This window comes from Nerophis ophidion, linkage group LG04 (assembly GCF_033978795.1).
Source record: "Nerophis ophidion isolate RoL-2023_Sa linkage group LG04, RoL_Noph_v1.0, whole genome shotgun sequence".
NCBI lineage: Eukaryota > Metazoa > Chordata > Actinopteri > Syngnathiformes > Syngnathidae > Nerophis > Nerophis ophidion.
The window spans coordinates 80,521,578-80,541,713 of NC_084614.1; the positions used below are offsets into that span (position 1 = coordinate 80,521,578).

Here is a 20,136-nt window from a genome sequence, read left to right on the forward strand (position 1 = left end):
GAGAAACCTTGGAGAGGACCGCAGTGTTTTTCAACCACTGTGCCGTGAGATACAGCCTGGTGTGCCATCCATCATCCTCCGCTTATCCGAGGTCGGGTCGCGGGGGCAGCAGCCTAAGCAGGGAAGCCCAAACTTCCCTCTCCCCAGCCACTTCGTCCAGCTCTTCCCGGGGGAATCCGAGGCGTTCCCAGGCCAACCGGGAGACATAGTCTTCCCAACGTGTCCTGGGTCTTCCCCGTGGCCTCCTACCGGTTGGACGTGCCCTAAACACCTCCCTCGGGAGGCGTTCAGGTGGCATCCTCTCGATGTGGAGGACCAACAGCTTTACTTTGAGCTCCTCCCTGATGGCAGAGCTTCTCACCCTATCTCTAAGGGAGAGACCCACCACACGGCCCAAAGCTCATGACCATAAGTGAGGATGGGAACGCAGATCGACCGGTAAATTGAGAGCTTTGCCTTCCGGCTCAGCTCCTTCTACACCACAACGGATCGGTACAACGTCCGCATTACTGAAGACGCCGCACCGATCCGCATGTCGATCTCACGATCCACTCTTCCCTCACTCGTGAACAAGACTACTAGGTACTTGAACTCCTCCACTTGGGGCAGGGTCTCCTCCCCAACCTGTAGATGGCATTCCACCCTTTTCCGGCAATTCAAGGTATTTTCTTGAATTGCCGCCGGGGCGCTAATTAATTTAAAACATCTTCTCACTCCTGCGCTTACCAAAGGCATGCGGTAAATATAAGCATGCACTAATTATAAATAGATAAATGGGTTGTACTTGTATAGCGCTTTTCTACCTTCAAGGTACTCAAAGCGCTTTGACACTACTTCCACATTTACCCATTCACACACACATTCACACACTGATAGACGGAGCTGCCATGTAAGGCGCTCACCAGCACCCATCATCTTAAAACCTCTTCTCACTCCGGAACTTACCAAAGGCATGCAGTAAAAATTTGAGTGTGATGCAAGCTTGGACCTTAAATCCTACTGAATAGCTCTTAATCTTCTTCACTTGCTATTTCAAATTACTGGTATTGAAATCGGCCTCCTCCATTTTGAAAATGATGAAAGGGGAAGTGTCGTTTGTTTTGCGAAGCGAGTTTGACTCGGCAGTAATTCAAGGCAGGTGCATACTATAAGCCTTGCGGAAATTCAAGGAAATACGGTATTCGGGTTACAAAATATTATTTGCAAACCAGTAATTATAGTCTGCAAAAGATGTGTTGTTGTTGAGTGTCTGTACTGTCTAGAACTCAACAGCGTAACCGTGTAATACTCTTCCAAACCAGTAGGTGGCAGCCGGTAGCTAATAGCTTTGTAGATGTCGAGAAACAGCGGGAGGCAGCGTGAAGGTAAAAAGGTGTCTAATGCTTAAAGCAAATATAAACAAAAGATGAGAGCCCCTATGAAAAGGCATTGAAGCTTAGGGAAGGCTATGCAGAACAACACTTAAACTGAACTGGCTACAAAGTAAACAAAAACAGATTGCTGGACGACAGCAAAGACTTACTGTGGAGCAAAGACGGCGTCCAGGATGTACATCCAAACAATGTCCCCACAAAGAAGGATAAAAACAACAGAAAAATGTTTGACTGCTAAAACAAAGTAGATGCGGGAAATATCGCTCAAAGGAAGACATGAAACTACTACAGGAAAATACCAAAAAACAGGAAAAGCCACCAAAATAGGAGAGCAAGACAGTACACTTACTTTGAGTAAAGAGCTATATTGATGCATGCTTGGTTATGGTTTAAAGCAGGGGTCGGGAACCTTTTTGGCTGAGAGAGCCAAAAAGCCAAATATTTTCAAATGTATTTCCTAAAGAGCCATATAATATATTTTTTAACACTGAACACAACTAAACGTGTGCATTTTTAAGTAAGACCAACATTTCTAGAGTGTAATAGGTCTCTTATTCTTTGTAATAACATTGTTATTCTGAAGATAACTGTGGAGGGGGCGTGGCCCGCGGGCCTGCCGCAAACTGGGGTGTGCCAGGACCGGCCTCGAAATCAGCGAGAGCTGCGTAGAGGGCCCACCTGGGCCTTGTTATCTAATCACCTGTCGCTCTGTTATAAGCAGCAGCCAGGAGGAGAGACGGGGTTGGGGCTGGAGCCAGAGTGCGAGCGAGAACGAAAGAGAAAAATACAATTGCTGAAAAGCAACTAAGAGACTTATTGAAAAATAAAACAGTAGTGTAACCCTGAAACGGGCTCTCATGTCGGTGCTTGGTGGTCTGAAGAACCCCCAGGAGGACAAGCCCCACACTAACCAATAATAAATAAATAACTTCTTAACGCAACTTCTTGAACAGATGCGGTAGTAAACGGATGGATGGACTAAAAATGCGTGAAAATGTTTTGAACATTATTTTCAACACTTATTACAAGTGGAATTATTCATTACTTATCATGTTAAGCAATGTCAGCTCAGATTTATCCGAGAGCCAGATGCAGTCATCAAAAGAGCCACATCTGGCTCTAGAGCCATAGGTTCCCTACCCCTGGTTTAAAGTCATATCCAACAATTGCGATAACGACTTTTTACTGTCAACTGAGTTTAGTTTTTCAAGGATTTCTGCTGGTGGTGAGCCTTCGCATTTTTTCAAGGCAAAAAATGTGGCTTGGCTCAAAAAACGTTGAAAAACCCCTGCCCTGGGGGACCGAAAGCAATGGATGTCGAGCGGGTCTAACATGATGCTGTGAAAGTTCAATCCATAGTGGATCCAACGCAACCGTGAGAGTCCAATCCAAACTGGATCCAACACAGTAGGGAGAGTCCCGTCCGTAGTGGAGCCAGCAGGAAATCATCCCAAGCGGAGGCGGATCAGCAGTGCACAGAAGTCCCCGGCCGATACACAGGCGAGCGGTCCATCCTGGGTCCCGACTCTGGACAGCCAGTACTTCATCCATGGCCACCGGACCGGACCCCTTCCACAAGGGAGAGTGGGACAGAGGAAAAAAAGAAAAGAAACGGCAGATCAACTGGTCTAAAAAGGGGGTCTATTTAAAGGCTAGAGTATACAAATGAGTTTTAAGGTGAAACTTAAATGCTTCTACTGAGGTAGCATCTCGAACTGTTACCGGGAAGGCATTCCAGAGTACTGGAGCCTGAATAGAAAACGCTCTATAGCCCGCAGACTTTTTTTGGGCTCTAGGAATCACTAATAAGCCGGAGTCCTTTGAAGGCAGATTTCTTGCCGGGACATATGGTACAATACAATCGGCAAGATAGGCTGGAGCTAGACCGTGTAGTATTTTATACCTAAGTAGTAAAACCTTAAAGTCACATCTTAAGTGCACAGGAAGCCAGTGCAGGTGAGCCAGTACAGGTATATATGTATGTATATATGTATATAAAGGTATATACAGTATAGGTATATATGTATGTATATATGTATATAAAGGTATATACAGTATAGGTATATATGTATGTATATATGTATATAAAGGTATATACAGTATAGGTATATATGTATGTATATATGTATATAAAGGTATATACAGTACAGGTATATATGTATGTATATATGTATATAAAGGTATATACAGTATAGGTATATATGTATGTATATATGTATATAAAGGTATATACAGTATAGGTATATATGTATGCATATATGTATATAAAGGTATATACAGTACAGGCGTAATGTGATCAAACTTTCTTGTTCTTGTCAAAAGTCTAGCAGCCGCATTTTGTACCAACTGTAATCTTTTAATGCTAGACATGGGGAGACCCGAAAATAATACGTTACAGTAATCGAGACGAGGCGTAACAAACGCATGGGTAATGATCTCGGCGTCACTAGTGGACAAAATGGAGCAAATTTTATCGATATTACGGAGATGAAAGAAGGCCGTTCATGAGTCACAAATAAACAATACTGACTCCTTATTGTTATAATTTAATACAACGGAGGGACAAACTACAGAAAATGTACAATTACAAAAAAAAACATGATTGTGTCAACTGAACAATGTAATCAGTAGCGCTCTTGTATGAAGAGAAGTAAATTAATACGAAACTAAAATCTATGGAGTCATTCTTTTGAGAGTAACAAAATAAAGATTTGGTCATTTGGAGCACATTGTCTCTCAAGAGTGACAACAAGCTCTGCTTAGTTGTGTGCACGTCTACACACATACACTTTAATACACACACTCATGCACACTTATACACAACCTCTGGGTCCATCTGTCAAAAAAAAAAAATCGATTTACATCTGAATCACGATTCTTAATCTATAATTTTCAAAAATCGATTAAAAATAGCCATATTTGTGCAACCGGAAGGAGCATTTCTAGCCCGTTTTGAAAAAGTTTCATTACAATTATATTAAATAATAATTGCAAAAATTTATTTAAATCGAGAATCGTGTTGAATTGCGAATCAATTCTCGATCAAATAGTCACCTAAGAAATGGTAATCGGACCGAATCGTTAAGTGCCCAAAATATTCACACCCCAGTTTGTCTGTTTTTGAGTGCAACATCCGGGTTTTGACAATAGGGGTGCACAAAAAAAATCACGATTGTTATTTATCCTGACTCTAAATCAATTTACTACTTTTATAAATCTAATTAAATGATGAACACATTTTGAAAAATACAAAAATATATATTGAAAACAATGTTGAATTGAAATCGATTCTGAATCAAATCGGAACCCCATGAATCGAATCGTAACGTTAGGTACTTAAAGATTTCCACTACTAAAGTCTATGTTTTTGAGTGCAACATTTGGCTACTGACAGTAGGGGTGCACAAATAATAATAATGATTAAAAAAAAATACCGATTCACATCCAAATCCCAATTCTTATGTATTCTGATTCTAAATCAATGTACTATATCCAAATATCCAATTAAATTGATGACAAGTAATTTTGAAAAATAAAAAAAATATATAAAAAATCATGCTAAATTGAGAATCGATTCTGAATCAAATCGGCAACCCAGGAATCGGATCATACAGTAATGAACCGACTTGTCAGGTGTGCAAAGATTCCCACTCCTAATGTCTGTTTTTGAGTACAAAATTTAAAAAAAACCGCCTCCCATCCTAATCGCGATTCATATTCATCACGATTCTAAATCAATTTATTATTTAGAAAAATCGAATTCAAACAAAGAAACACCTTTTTTTAAATTATTATTATTATTAAACTGATAATCGGATTAAATGGAGAATCGACTCGGAATCAAATCATCACCCCCGAGAAAACGGACCGACTTGTTAGGTGCCCAAAGACCCACACCCTTAATTAATGTCTATGATTTTAAGTGCAAAATCCAGGTACTGACAGTAGGGATGCACAAAAAAAAAATTAAATAAATCAACTCCCGTCCAAATCGCCATTCTTGGTCATCCTGATCCTAAATCAATTTGTTATACGCCTCGGGATCCCCCGGGAAGAGCTGGACGAAGTGGCTGGGGAGAGGGAAGTCTGGGCTTCCCTGCTTAGGCTGCTGCCCCCGCGACCCAACCTCGGATAAGCGGAAGAAGATGGACGGATGGAAATTCAAACAAAGAAACACGTTTTTTAAATTTTTAATTATTATTATTAAATTGATAATCGGATTCAATGGAGAATCGACTCTGAATCAAATCATCACCTCCGAGAAAACGGACCGACTTGTTACGTTCCCAAACATCCACACCCTTAATGTCGATGTTTTTGAGTGCAACATCCGCGTACTAACAGTAGTAGTGCACAAAAAAAAAAAAAAATTGACTCCCGATTCTTCTCCATCAAGATTCTAAATCAATCTATTATTTAGAAAAATCGACTTTAAACAAATACATTTTTTTTTTAATTAAATTGACAATCGGATTAAATGGAGAATCGGAAAACGGACCGACTTGTTACGGGCCCAAGATTCACACCCTAAATGTCGATATTTTGGTATGCAACATACGCGTACTAACAGTAGGGGGCACAAAAAAAAAAAAATCGACTACCGATTCTTATCCATCAAGATTCTAAATCAATTATTTAGAAAAATCAAATTTAAACAAATAATTTTTTGTTTTAATTAAATTGACAATCGGATTAAATGGAGAATCGGAAAACGGACCGACTTGTTACGGGCCCAAGATTCACACCCTAAATGTCGATATTTTTGAGTGCAACATCCGCGTACTAACAGTAGGGGGGCACAAAAAAAAAAAAATTCTTGTCCGAATTGCGATTCTTAGTCATCCCGATTCTAAATCAATTTGTTATTTTCAAAAATCTACTTCAAATAATTTTTTATTTTTTTATTAAATTGAAGGTCACGTTAAATCGAGAATCGACTCAAAATCAAATCATCACCCACGAGAAAACGGACCGATTTGTTACGTTCCCAAAGATTCACAACCTTAATGTCGATGTTTTTGAGTGCACCACACACACAAAAAAATAAAATATTCCCATCCGAAGCACGATTCTTATTCATCTCGATCCTAAATCAATTCATTATTTTCAAAAATCTAATTCAAATAGAGAAAATAATCAAACTGTGTTAAATTGAGACCAGAATCTGAATTGGAACATTACTCCAGGAATCGTATCGAATGGTTCGTGGCCCGTAGATTCCCAGCCCTAGTCGCTGATCCACATCGGGACGTCCACGTTCTTCCCTGGTGCATGTTGTCTGTGTGGTTCTGCCGAGTCCACAGAGAGGAGGGAGACCGGCAAAGTGTTTGTAGAAAAGTCTGAACACGTCCGAGTGGGAGCAGCAGCCGTTCAGAAAATACTCAAGACGTGTTCGTGATGGAGCGGCATTTGAAGCTCATGTTGGTGAAGTCCTCCTGGGCGATGTGGAGTCAAATGTGGTTCTGGAACAAGGACTGGTACCCACCATTATGGTCCCCCACCAGAGATACATGCAAGTCCTGACTGCAGACACACGCACGCACACACACTTGTTCATTTTCCGAAATTGCCAAAGCTAGAAAAGGCATCTTGTTTGGCAGGAAGAATCCCCGGCGTTCCCACGCCGTTCACCCCGCCCATCATGGCGGGAGCAGACACGCCCATATTCATGCTCATGTTCATTCCCATCATGCCGGCGTGAAGCGGAAACGTGCCCATTCCGACGGCCCCCGAGGTCATGGCCGTGGTCACGTGACCGGCCAGCGGTCCGAGGGGGGTCACATGCGGCGGCGAGCTGAGGTTGAGTCCCCCAAAGTTCTGGGCCATCAGGGCGACGGGAGGCGCTCCTGCAAAGACGCACAACGGGAAGGGAGGAGTCGCCACTCTGCCGGAGGCCTAGAAGCTAGCAGCTGGTTGCCTAGCAACACCCGGGACACGTTACCTTGTGGCTGGAGGATGTTGTTGAGCGTGGCCTGGGACTTGGTGGGAGGGTGGCTGGATGATAAGAAGTCCAGGCTGATGTTGACCGACGGGTCGGACCAGGTGGACCCCAAAGACCCCGGACCCCCCATCCCGACCTGTTGCTTAAGCCCGGCGGGCAGCTGCTGACACGCGACACCTCCCAAACTCTGAGGGGAAACCCGTTGAAGTTTTACAGCATAGAACAGGGGTGTCCAAACTTTTTCCACTTTTTTTGAAAAGTGAAAGTATGCAGGGGCCATTTGATATGTTTCAATTTTGTAAAAAAAATATATATAAAGGCTATATATAAAAATATTCAAAGAAAACCAGCTCTGTGTTATAGGTGACCAAGTATATTATTATTAATTGGAACATTTCAGCTTTTTCTCATTCCTGTAATATTCCATTTTCATTTTATTTCATATAAATATATTTATCATATTTATCATTTTCTCTCTTGTGGCATCATGCTGTATGCTCGTTTTGATTGTCGCATTTATATTTTAACCATGTGAAGCACTCTCTCTGTGAATAAGTATAATACAAATAAAAATGTACTTTATTTACATTTATATTTTTTGCTCTTTATTATATTTTTTTATTTTTACTGTTATTTTTTCCCGAAAATAGGCTGCGGGCCCATACTGTCAAATAAAATAATAATAATACCAATAAAAATAATAGCACAATTTTGTCCGTCCAAAAATATTATGCTCAGTCACACATTTAAAAGTGTTTATTATTGTTATAATTTTTCAAACTTATTAACCTACTGGTAACATAATATTATTATTTATATTTGTTTAATTAACACAACTTTGTTTACATCCATCCATCCATTTTCTACCGCTTATTCCCTTTCGGGGTCGCGGGGGGCGCTGGCGCCTATCTCAGCTACAATCGGGCGGAAGGCGGGGTACACCCTGGACAAGTCGCCACCTCATCGCAGGGCCAACACAGATAGACAGACAACATTCACACACTAGGGCCCATTTAGTGTTGCCAATCAACCTATCCCCAGGTGCATGTCTTTGGAAGTGGGAGGAAGCCGGAGTACCCGGAGGGAACCCACGCATTCACGGGGAGAACATGCAAACTCCACACAGAAAGATCCCGAGCCTGGATTTGAACCCAGGACTGCAGGACCTTCGTATTGTGAGGCAGACGCACTAACCCCTCTGCCACCGTGAAGCCCCACTTTGTTTACATATTTAATCAATTTAATTTTAATTTTGAAAGCTTCTAATATTTTAGATTAGAGGTGTCTGAACCTATTTCCACCAAGGGCCGCATATTGAAAAGTCGAAGTACGTTGGGGCCATTTTGATATTTTTTATTTTCTTAAAAAAAAAAAAAAATATATATATATATATATATTGATATATATATATATACATACATACACACACACATAGTCACACATATATACACACACACACACACACACACACACACACACACACACACACACACACACACACACACACACACACACACAATATTAATATATTATTAATTGGAACGTTTTAGCTTTTTCTCATTCCTGTAATATTCCGTTTTCCTTTTAGTTCATATAAATATTTTTATAATTTTACTTGCAATGTCTCTGTTGTGAAGCACTTTGCGAGCTCGCTCTGTGAGAAGAGCAATACAAATAAAACTTACTTTACCTTCATTTTGAATTTTTGCTCTTTTTCAAGGGGGTCATTTTGATAATGAAAAAAAAAAGAAGCTAAAAACAGATATAAATATTTATAGACAACTTTGTGCTGTAAGTTAGTGGTCCCCAACCACCGGGCCGAGGCCCGATTGGTACCGGGCCGCAGAATAATTTTTTATTAATTTTTACTAAAAAAAAAAAAAAATGTTTTATTAAATCAACATAAAAAACACAATATACACTTACAATTAGTGCACCAACCACAAAAACCTCCATTTTTCATGACAAAAATGTCCCTTTTTCATGACAAAGAAAAAAAAAAAAAAAAAAAAAGGACACCCCCCCCCCGGGCCGCGGGACAAATTATTAAGCGTTGACCGGTCCGCGGATACAAAAAGGTTGGGGACCACTGCTGTAAGTGACTAAGTATAATATTGTTATTAGTTTGAAAATGTTTAGTTTTTTGTTGCATATTCCTAGTTTTTTTATCTTTCCTTACATAGTCACGTTTTTTTTTCTGACAACATGCTGCGGGCCGCAAATGGACCCCGGGACGCACATTGGACACCACCGGCCTAGAAGTTCAAACACGAGAGGACTCACCTGCTGGGAGCGAGACAGCGGCATGGTCGACATAGCAACAGATGCCCCGCCCACAGTGAAGGTCAAACTCTGAGAGGCGCTCAGCGCGGCGTTGCTCAACGGCGGGTTGACTCCGCCCATCAGGTCAAAGAGCTCAGCCGAGGGAGGGACAGGGGCAGGCTTGGAGCCAGCGGCCGACTGGATGCTGCCAAACAGGTTGGCGACCGGCTGGGAGGAGGCGGAGCTTGATGAAGGCGGGGGGTTGGAGAAGGCGCTCCAGTCTCCAAATTCAGCGATGCCATTGGCCGGCGCCGCAGCTAGTCACGTGACAGACGTCAGGAGTTAGTGAAAAGTTACGTTAAAGAATCATACGAGTCAAGAAAAGTCTTTACTGGCCGACGCTGCTGGCGACGAGAAGTCGGCGAAGGCGTCGATGAGGTCGGCGCTTCCACCTGGCGACGCGTGCACACGGTCACACACTTCGCCAGAAGACACTCTCTTTGTGTTGTTACCTGCTGAAGAGCCCTGGTTGGACGACGGATCGATGACCAGCAGGTCGGCCAGACCGCCGCCGGGCGACTTCCTCGCGGATGACTTGAGGAAGGACCAGAGAGAGGGCGGGGTTAAAGGCAACTTAGGGGAAGGGAAAAGAGCGAGCGAGCGGCGAGTACCTCTTCCTCAGCGCTCCTGTCTCCGGTGTAATGGGCGGCGGCGCCAAGGTCCAAAGTCTTGGTGGCGGTGCCGCCGCTGCGCTTGCGTGTGGTAGTTGTGGTGGTCTCCGTGGCCTGCGTGATCTGGATGCTCTTGGTCGTCACCGTCTCCTCCTCGTCTTTAAACTCCAGGGCGTCCTGGCGACCGTTTCTGGACGCCCTGTCCTCCTCGTTGTCGCTACGGCAACCACAGGAAACGACACGTAGGACTCGGAGCCAGCACGGGACAAATGCGCTTACCTGATCCTGTCGGGGGACTCGTCTCGCTCCTTCTTGCGGAACTTGCTGAGCGTGTCGTCGATGGTGCTGCCGATCTTCTCGCTGATCTCGCCCAGCTTCTCGCTGAAGGGGAACGCCGCCCGGCTCTTGTCCCAGTCCTCGTCCCACTTGTTGCGCTCCGCCTCCGTGGCTGTGGTTGGGGACACACACGAGAAGACGCCATGAGGCGGCGATGGGCGATGGAGGAGACGCATACTCACAGTTCTTGAAGCTTCCTACTCCCCCCATGCTGTCGGAGGACACGCCGATGTATTTGTCCTTGTTCTTCTTGGCCTTCTTCCGCTCCTCCCGGAGTCGGTCGTCATCCTGGACGAACTCCACCATCTCCTTCACCTTCTGCCGCACGTTGATGCCTTGGTCTTTACCGTTCTCGTCTGTGCACAGTTTGGAGTGAGCGGGTTTCTTGCCGGTGTTCCCCTCCCGACGGGAAGCGGGCAGAGACTCACCGAGGAAGTGGTAGTTCTCCAAAGATCTCAGGTCGTAGATGTGTTCTCTCGCGCTGGTCACCACTCTCTCGGACCCGTTCCTGATCAGGTAGGCCAGCAGCAGCAACGCCTGGCGCGTCACAACAAGAGCAAAACGGTCCCGTCATCCAGCGGCCGGATCTCATCGGGCGGTGTTCCTAATGAAATGGCCGCACCTTGTAGACGCGCCGCCAGTTCTTCTTGTTGTCTTTCAGCATCCTCGTCCACAGCATGTTCATCACCTCGGGGAACTGCTCGTACATGAAGGTGGATCTGCTCACATTCAGGTGACATGGACACTTTTCTTTAAAGGGGAACATTATCACCAAACCTATGCAAGTGTCAATATATACCTTGATGTTGCAGAAAAAAAGACCATGTCTTTTTTTAACCGATTTCCGAACTCGAAATGGGTGAATTTTGGCAAATTAAACGCCTTTCTATTTATCGATCTTTTAGCGATGACGTCACCGAGGTAACACACCCGCCATATTAATTTTCACATTACAAACACCGGGTCTCAGCTCTGTTATTTTCCGTTGTTTCGACTATTTTTTGGAACCTTGGAGACATCATGCCTCGTGGGTGGGTTGTCGGAGGGTGTAACAACACTAACAGGGAGGGATTCAAGTTGCACCACTGGCAAGAAATCTGCCGCCAGACCCCCATTGAATGTACCAGAGTGTCTTCACATTTGACCGGCGATGCTAAGACAGACATGGCACAGAGATGTATGGATAACCTGCAGATGCATTTGCAACCATTAAATAAATAAATGATAAATGGGTTGTACTTGTATAGCGCTTTTCTACCTTCAAGGTACTCAAAGCGCTCTGACACTACTTCCACATTTACCCATTCACACACTGATGGAGGGAGCTGCCATGCAAGGCGCCAACCAGCACCCACCAGGAGCAAGGGTGAAGTGTCTTGCTCAGGACACAACGGACATGACGAGGTTGGTACTAGGTGGGATTTGAACCAGGGCCCCTCGGGTTGCGCACGTCCACTCTCCCACTGCGCCACGCCGTCCCTATAAATGAAGGTGAGTTTTGTTGATGTTGTTGACTTATGTGCTAATCACACATATTTGGTCACGGCATGACTGCCAACTAATCGATGCTAACATGCTACGCTAATTGATGGTCACATGCTATTTACGCTAGCTGTATGTACATTTGAAACTAATTACCCACATTTAATGCGAAACAAACACTTACCAATCGACGGATTCAAGTTGCTCCAGTGTCACAAGATGCGAAAGTCCTGATCGTTGTGTCCGCACATTTTACCGCCGATGCTAATAAGCCAGCCATGCTATGGGCCACTTCATTAGGTACACCCACGCTATGGCCGAATAGCGTCAATAGCTATTCGCTCAATAGCTTAAGTTTCTTCTTCAATTTCGTTTTCGCTATCTGCCTCCATACTCCGACCATCTGTTTCAATACATGCGTAATCTGTTGAATCGCTTAAGCCGCTGAAATCCGAGTCTGAATCCGAGCTAATGTCGCTGTATCTTGCTGTGGTAACCGCCATGTTGTTTGTATTGGCAGCCCTGTATGACGTCACAGGGAAATTGATAGTGGTTTCGAAGATAGCGAAAATGAGGCACTTTAAAGCTTTATTTAGGGATATTCTGGGACCGGTAAAATTTAGACAAAAACTTCAAAAAATACAACAAGCCACTGGGAAGTGCTTTTTATTGTTTTTAACCCTTTTGAAATTGTGATAATGTTCCCCTTTAACGTACATCATCATTTCTGAAGTTGCAGAGCAAGTGTGTGTTTTCACTTGGGTTGTCCCAAAACCAATATTTTGGTACCGGTACCAAAAATGTATTTCAATACTTTTCAACAAAATGTCCTTATTGGCTTTATTTGAACAGAAAAATCTAATGATACATTAAAAATAGGTTGATTATTGCAATTAAAGAAGAATCTTGTCACAAAATAAGATAGTGATCGAAATATCGAGATATATATCGTATATCGCGATATGGGCTAAAAATATCGAGATATTGAAAAAAAAGCCATATCCCCCAACCCTTCTCTGCACGTAACTTTTCGGTTTAGGAACCTCGTTCAAGAGCCAACAAAGTTTGTAAATGGACCTTACGCACCTGGCTATGTCTCCCATCAGCTGACCAGAGGGTCCCCAGGGGTCGTCATTGGTGGCCTCTCTCACCTTGGACTCGATATCAGAGTAGTTCATCACCACATTGGTGCTGGTGGTGCACACACACATAAACACAATTAAATGTCTGCAAGAGAAGCAATTTAAAGGAGCATGCCTGTACACACACACACACTTCATCTACATTCTTATATTAGTTACATTGTTACATTATATATTATTGTCTGCAAGGAATGTGTTACAGGTGAGCCTGCTAAAGTCCTTCTATGTCCTGTTGGGTTGGTTTGCTAACTTCTTTGCTAAGTTCCTGGGGCTGCAGATCACTGACAATATAACCTGGTCCCTACACACCGGAGCTCTTGTAAAAAGAGCTCAGCAGCGCATGCACTTTTTGCGTCGGATGAAAAAAGCACAGCTCCCTTCCCCCCATTCTACAGAGGCACTATAAAGAGCCTGCTGACCAACAACATCTCTGTCTGGACTGGAGCCTGCAATGCCTCAGACTGGAAGTCTCTCCAGAGAGTGGTAAAGAATGGCGGAAAAGATTATCAGGACTTCTCTTCCTCCTATCCAGGAGATCGCGAAAAGCCGCTGCCTGACCAGGGCTCAGAAAGTCTGCAAAGACTCCTCCCACCCCAACCAAGGACTGTTTTCACTGCTGGACTCTAGGAAGAGGTTCCACAGCCTCCGAAGCAGAACCTCCAGGTTCTGTAACAGCTGCTTCCCTCAGGCCGTAAGACCCTTGAACGCATCATAATTAAAGGCCTACTGAAATGAAATGTTCTTATTTAAATGGGGATAGCAGGTCCATTCTATGTGTCTTACTTGATCATTTTGCGATATCGCCATATTTTTGCTGAAAGGATTTAGTAGAGAACATCGACGATAAAGTTTGCAACTTTTGGTCGCTAATAAAAAAGCCTTGCCTTTACCGGAAGTAGCAGACGATGTGTGCGTGACGTCACGGGTTGTAGGGCTCCTCACATAGTTTATAATCATAGCCTCCAGCAGCAAGAGCTATTCGGACCGAGAAAGCGACGATTTCCCCATTAATTTGGGCGAGGATGAAAGATTCATGGATGAGGAAAGTTAGAATGAAGCACTAAAAAAAAAAGAAAAAAGAAAAGGTGACAGCTCCAGTGGGAGCGTTTCAGATGTAATTAGACACATTTACTAGGATAATTCTGGAAAATCCCCTATCTGCTTATTGTGTTAATAGTGTTTTAGTGAGATTATAAAATCATACCTGAAAGCCAAATGGCTGCAGTGAACGCCAGTGTCTCTGAGAGAAGCAGAGGAGCCAAGATCACAGCTGCAGGATGAGGTTGCATATTCTACTCAAGTCTCCGGTTAGAGCCGACTTAACATCACAATTTTCCCATCCAAAAACTTTCTGGTTGACGTAGAGAAACATGTTCGCTTGACCGCACTGTGTTAAAACTTCACAACAAACAAAGAAACACCGGCCGTGTTTCGGTTGCTAAAGGCAGCTGCAATCCACCGCTTTCCACCAACAGCATTCTTCTTTGACGTCTCCATTATTAATTGAACAGAATGCAAAAGATTCAGCAACACTGATGTCCAAAATACCGTGTAATTATGCGATGAAAAGAGAAAACTTTTAGCCGTGTGTGGTGCTGTGCTGAAAAGTCCGTTCCAACCAATAACGTCACAAGCACCCGTCAACATAAGCGTCATCATTCCGCGGTGTTTTCAACAGGATACCTCGCGGGAAATTTAAAATTGCAATTTAGTAAACTAAACTGGACGTATTGGCATGTGTTGCAATGTTGATATTTCATCATTGATATATAAACTATCAGACTGCGTGGTCGGTAGTAGTGGCTTTCAGGAGGCCTTTAAATTATCCCCTCAACTCCCCCCAAAATGGATTAACTCGCTGGAATAAAAAAGACAACATACAAACCCCGTTTCCAAATGAGTTGGGAAACTGTGTTAGATGTAAATATAAACAGAATACAATGATTTGCAAATCCTTTTCAACCCATATTCCGTTGAATGCACTCCAAAGACAACATATTTGATGTTCAAACTCATAACCTTTATGTTCTTTTGCAAATAATAATTAACTTAGAATTTCATGGCTGCAACACGTGCCAAAGTAGTTGGGAAAGGGCATGTTCACCACTGTGTCACATCACCTTTTCTTTTAACAACACTCAATAAACGTTTGGGAACTGAGGAAACTAATTGTTGAAGCTTTGAAAGTGGAATTCTTTCCCATTCTTGTTTTATGTAGAGCTTCAGTCCTTCAACAGTCCGGGGTCTCCGCTGTTCTGTTTTATGCTTCATAATGCGCCACAAATTTTTGATGGGAGACAGGTCTGGACTGAAGGCGAGCCAGGAAAGAACTCGCACTCTTTTACTACGAAGCCACGCTGTTGTAACACGTGGCTTGGCATTGTCTTGCTGAAAAAAACAGGGGCGTCCATGATAACGTTGCTTGAATGACAACATATGTTGCTCCAAAACCTGTATGGACCATTCAGCATTAATGGTGCCTTCACAGATGTGTAAGTTACCCATGCCTTGGGCACTAATGCACCCCCATACCATCACAGATGCTGGCTTTCGAACTTCCCGCCTAAAACAATCCGGATGGTTATTTTCCTCTTTGTTCCGGAGGACACCACGTCCATAGTTTCCAAATATAATTTGAAATGTGGACTTGTCAGACCACAGAACACTTTTCAACTTTGCATCAGTCCATCTTAGATGAGCTCAGGCCCAGCGAAGCCAGCGGCGTTTCTAGGTGTTGTTGATGAATGGGTTTTGCTTACCATAGTAGAGTTTTAACTTGAACTTACAGATGTAGCGACCACCTGTAGTTACTGACAATGGTTTTATGAAGTGTTCCTGAGCCCATGTGGTGATATCCTTTACACACTGATGTCGGTTTTCGATGCAGTACCACCTGAGGGAATAAAGGTCCGTAATATCATCGCTTACGTGCAGTGATTTCTCCAGATTCTCTGAACCTTTTGATGATTTTACGAAAAATTTGACGAGAAATGTTGTTCTGAAGCTGTTCGACAATTTGCTTACAAATTGTTGACCTTCACCCCATCCTTGTTTGTGAATTACTTAGCATTTCATGGAAGCTGCTTTTATACCCAATCATGGCACCCACCTGTTCCCAATTAGCCTGCACACCTGTGGGATGTTCCAAATAAGCGATTGATGAGCATTCCTCAACTTTATCCATATGTATTGCCACCTTTCCCAACTTCTTTGTAACGTGTTGCTGGCATCAAATTCTAAAGTTAATGATTTGCAAAAAAAATTTTTTTTTATCCGTTTGGACATCAAATACGTCGTCTTTGTAGTATATTCAACTGAATATGGGTTGATAATAATTTGGAAATCATATCCTGTTTAACACAATTTCCCAACTCATATGGAAACGGGGTTTGTACATCCATAAACCTGGATGCATATGCAAAATCAATCAATCAATCAATCAATCAATGTTTACTTATATAGCCCTAAATCACTAGTGTCTCAAAGGGCTGCACAAACCACTACGACATCCTCGGTAGGCCCACATAAGGGCAAGGAAAATTCACACCCAGTGGGACGTCGGTGACCATGATGACTATGAGAACCTTGGAGAGGAGGAAAGCAATGGATGTCGAGCGGGTCTAACATGATACTGTGAAAGTTCAATCCATAATGGATCCACACAGTCGCGACATGCCAGTCCAAAGCGGATCCGACACAGCAGCGAGAGTCCCGTTCACAGCGGAGCCAGCAGGAAAACATCCCAAGCGGAGGCGGATCAGCAGCGCAGAGATGTCCCCAGCCGATACACAGGCGAGCAGTACATGGCCACCGGATCGGACCGGACCCCCTCCACAAGGGAGAGTGGGACATTGGAGAAAAAAGAAAAGAAACGGCAGATCAACTGGTCTAAAAAGGGAGTCTATTTAAAGGCTAGAGCAGGGGTGCCCACACTTTTTCTGCAGGCGAGCTACTTTTCAATTGACCAACTCGAGGGGATATTCCTCATTTATATATATCATTTATATTTATTTATTTATGAAAGAGACATTTTTGTAAACAAGTTAAATGTGTTTAATGATAATACAAGCATGTGTAACACATATTGATGTCTTTCTTTCACAAAGACAAGAATATAAGTTGGTGTATTACCTGATTCTGATGACTTGCATTGATTGGAATCAGACAGTAATGATGATAACGCCCACATTTTCAAATGGAGGAGAAAAAAAGTTGTCCTTTCTGTACAATACCACATGAAAGTGGTTGGTTTTTGGCATCTAATTCATCCAGCTTCCATACACTTTACAAGAAAAACATCGGCGGCAAATTCCGTAGCTTGCTTGATTGACATTCACGGCACCCGAGGGTCTTGTGAGATGACGCTGGCTGCTGCCAGTTCATTATTATGAAAAAATGACAGAGAGGAAGGCGAGAAACACTTTTTATTTCAACAGACTTTCGCGCCGTCCCTTCCGTCAAAACTCTAAAGGCCGACTGCACATTTCCTATCTTCACAATAAAAGCCCTGCTTCATGCTGCCTGCGCTAACAAAATAAGAGTCTCGGAAAGCTGGCGTGCACAAGTGATGTGCACGACAGCTTTCTGAGGGATCGCTTGTGCACGCCAGTTTTCCGAGACTCTGTATTTAATTAGCGCAGGCAGCATGAAGCAGGGCTTTTATTGTGAAGATAGGAAATGTGCAGTCGGCCTTTAGAGTTTTGACGGAAGGTACGGCGCGAGAGTCTGTTGAAATAAAAAGTGTTTCTCGCCTTCCTCTCGGTCATATTTTCATAATAATGATCTTGCAGCAGCCAGCGTCATCTCACAAGACCCTCCGGTACCGTGAATGTCAATCAAGCAAGCTACGGAATTCGCCGCCAATGTTTTTCTTGTAAATTAGATGCCAAAAACCAACCACTTTCATGTGGTATTGTACAGAAAGGACAACTTTTGTTCTCCTCCATTTGAAAATGTGGGCGTTGTCATCATTACTGTCTGATTCCAATCAATGCAAGTCATCAGAATCAGGTAATACACCAACTTATATTCTTGTCTTTGTGAAAGAAAGACATCTATATGTGTTACACATGCTTGTATTATCATTAAACACATTTAACTTGTTTACAAAAATGTCTCTTTCATAAATAAATAAATATAAATGATATATATAAATGAGGTAGATCCCCTCGAGTTGGTCAATTGAAAAGTAGCTCGCCTGCAGAAAAAGTGTGGGCACCACTGGGCTAGAGTATACAAATTAGTTTTAAGGTAAGACTTAAATGCTTCTACTGAGGTGGCATCTCGAACTGTTACCGGGAGGGCATTCCAGAGTACTGGAGCCCGAAATGAAAACGCTCTATAGCCCGCAGACTTTTTTTGGTCTTTGGGAATCACTAATAAGCCGCAATATATTTATCTTTACAGTAATCTATTTATTTATATATGCACCTTATTGCTTTTTTTTAAATCCTGCACTACCAAGAGCTAATGCAACGAAATTTCGTTCTTATTTGTACTGCAAAGTATTGAATGACAATATAAAGGAAGTCTAGTCTAATCTAACTACAAGCTCTTTTGTGTGATGGGGGGGAAAAGAGGGCCTTGTTTGGAGCGTCGGGGATTAGTGAGGACATTGTGGAGAACACGCAAAAATGCACAATTTGTGAATGTTTTGCGTGTTTCACACATATTTCCACATGCACGGGCGCAAACATGGGCGTGATGCTGCAGATAACGGTTTATGCTATGCTAAACTATGCTAAGCTAAGCTAAGCTATGCTAAGCTATGCTAGTACAGTTAGCTACCTGGCTAGCTTTAACTCTGAATAGGGATGACAAAAAGCATTTCAAGCCAGCTAAGCCACAATATACGGCACTAGTATACAAAAAATGATGACACTCGACGTATTTAAAGACGCGCTGTTCACTAAGAAGTGGCACGTTTTACAGCAAGGTTATAATAATAATAACAATGTTAACGGCGGCTATGACGTCACGCCGGTTAGCTTAGCATAGCTTAGCCTCGACTACTCACGCCTTGTCCACCAGCTCTCGAACTTTCCACATGTTCAGCATCTTCTCCTCATGGAAGCTCCACGACGCGTCCGCCCGGCACACGCACAGTCGCAAACACGCCCGCTAGCTACAGTCCCAGCTTTCTCCCCCCCACGGCCCAGTTGCTACGGGAACGTCAACGTGACGTCACAGTGACGTAGGTAATTGCCGGTCTCAGCCTCTCGCGTTGTACAAAACCCCAAAGCAGTGAAGTTGGCAAGGTGTGTAATTCTTAAATCAATCAATGAATCAATCAATGTTTATTTATATAGCCCCAAATCACAAATGTCTCAAAGGACTGCACAAATCATTACGACTACAACATCCTCGGAAGAACCCACAAAAGGGCAAGGAAAACTCACACCCAGTGGGCAGGGAGAATTCACATCCAGTGGGACGCCAGTGACAATGCTGACTATGAGAAACCTTGGAGAGGACCTCAGATGTGGGCAACCCCCACCCCTCTAGGGGACCGAAAGCAATGGATGTCGAGCGGGTCTAACATGATACTGTGAAAGTTCAATCCATAGTGGCTCCAACACAGCCGCGAGAGTTCAGTTCAAGCGGATCCAAGACAGCAGCGAGAGTCCCGTCCACAGGAAACCATCTCAAGCGGAGGCGGATCAGCAGCGTAGAGATGTCCCCAACCGATACACAGGCGAGCGGTCCATCCTGGGTCCCGACGAGCGGTCCATCCTGGGTCTCGACTCTGGACAGCCAGTACTTCATCCATGGTCATCGGACCGGACCCCCTCCATAAGGGAGGGGGGGACATAGGAGAAAGAAAAGAAGCGGCAGATCAACTGGTCTAAAAAGGAGGTCTATTTAAAGGCTAGAGTATACAGATGAGTTTTAAGGTGAGACTTAAATGCTTCTACTGAGGTAGCATCTCG

The 20,136-nt window shown here is 43.5% G+C and overlaps 1 protein-coding gene across 1 annotated transcript; it reads right to left on the reverse strand.

Annotated features, from left to right (window-relative positions):
• Window positions 1–3,708: 3,708 nt before the first annotated feature.
• LOC133552011 (clathrin interactor 1-like) lies at window positions 3,709–19,379 on the reverse strand. The gene is made up of 12 exons (XM_061899246.1): window positions 19,224–19,379; window positions 13,152–13,256; window positions 11,206–11,302; window positions 11,012–11,120; window positions 10,766–10,939; window positions 10,527–10,695; window positions 10,248–10,464; window positions 10,089–10,170; window positions 9,969–10,028; window positions 9,598–9,893; window positions 7,315–7,501; window positions 3,709–7,219 (listed from the first exon to the last, which is right to left on the reverse strand). Exons 1-12 carry the CDS (start codon window positions 19,262–19,264, stop codon window positions 6,927–6,929), a joined length of 1,830 nt encoding a protein of 609 aa, XP_061755230.1. The 5' UTR covers window positions 19,265–19,379; the 3' UTR covers window positions 3,709–6,926.
• Window positions 19,380–20,136: the final 757 nt, after the last annotated feature.

What these genes read in the sequence shown, in the direction of transcription:
- LOC133552011 (XM_061899246.1), bottom strand. Translation starts at nt 19,264, where the DNA reads ATGCTGAACATGTGGAAAGTTCGAGAGCTGGTGGACAAGGC. An exon ending in AGTAGGAAGCTTCAAGAACT is followed by an intron (nt 10,696 to 10,765) that starts GTGAGTATGCGT and finishes CCCCAACCACAG; the next exon opens with CCACGGAGGCGGAGCGCAAC. An exon ending in GAGTCCCCCGACAGGATCAG is followed by an intron (nt 10,465 to 10,526) that starts GTAAGCGCATTT and finishes TGGTTGCCGTAG; the next exon opens with CGACAACGAGGAGGACAGGG.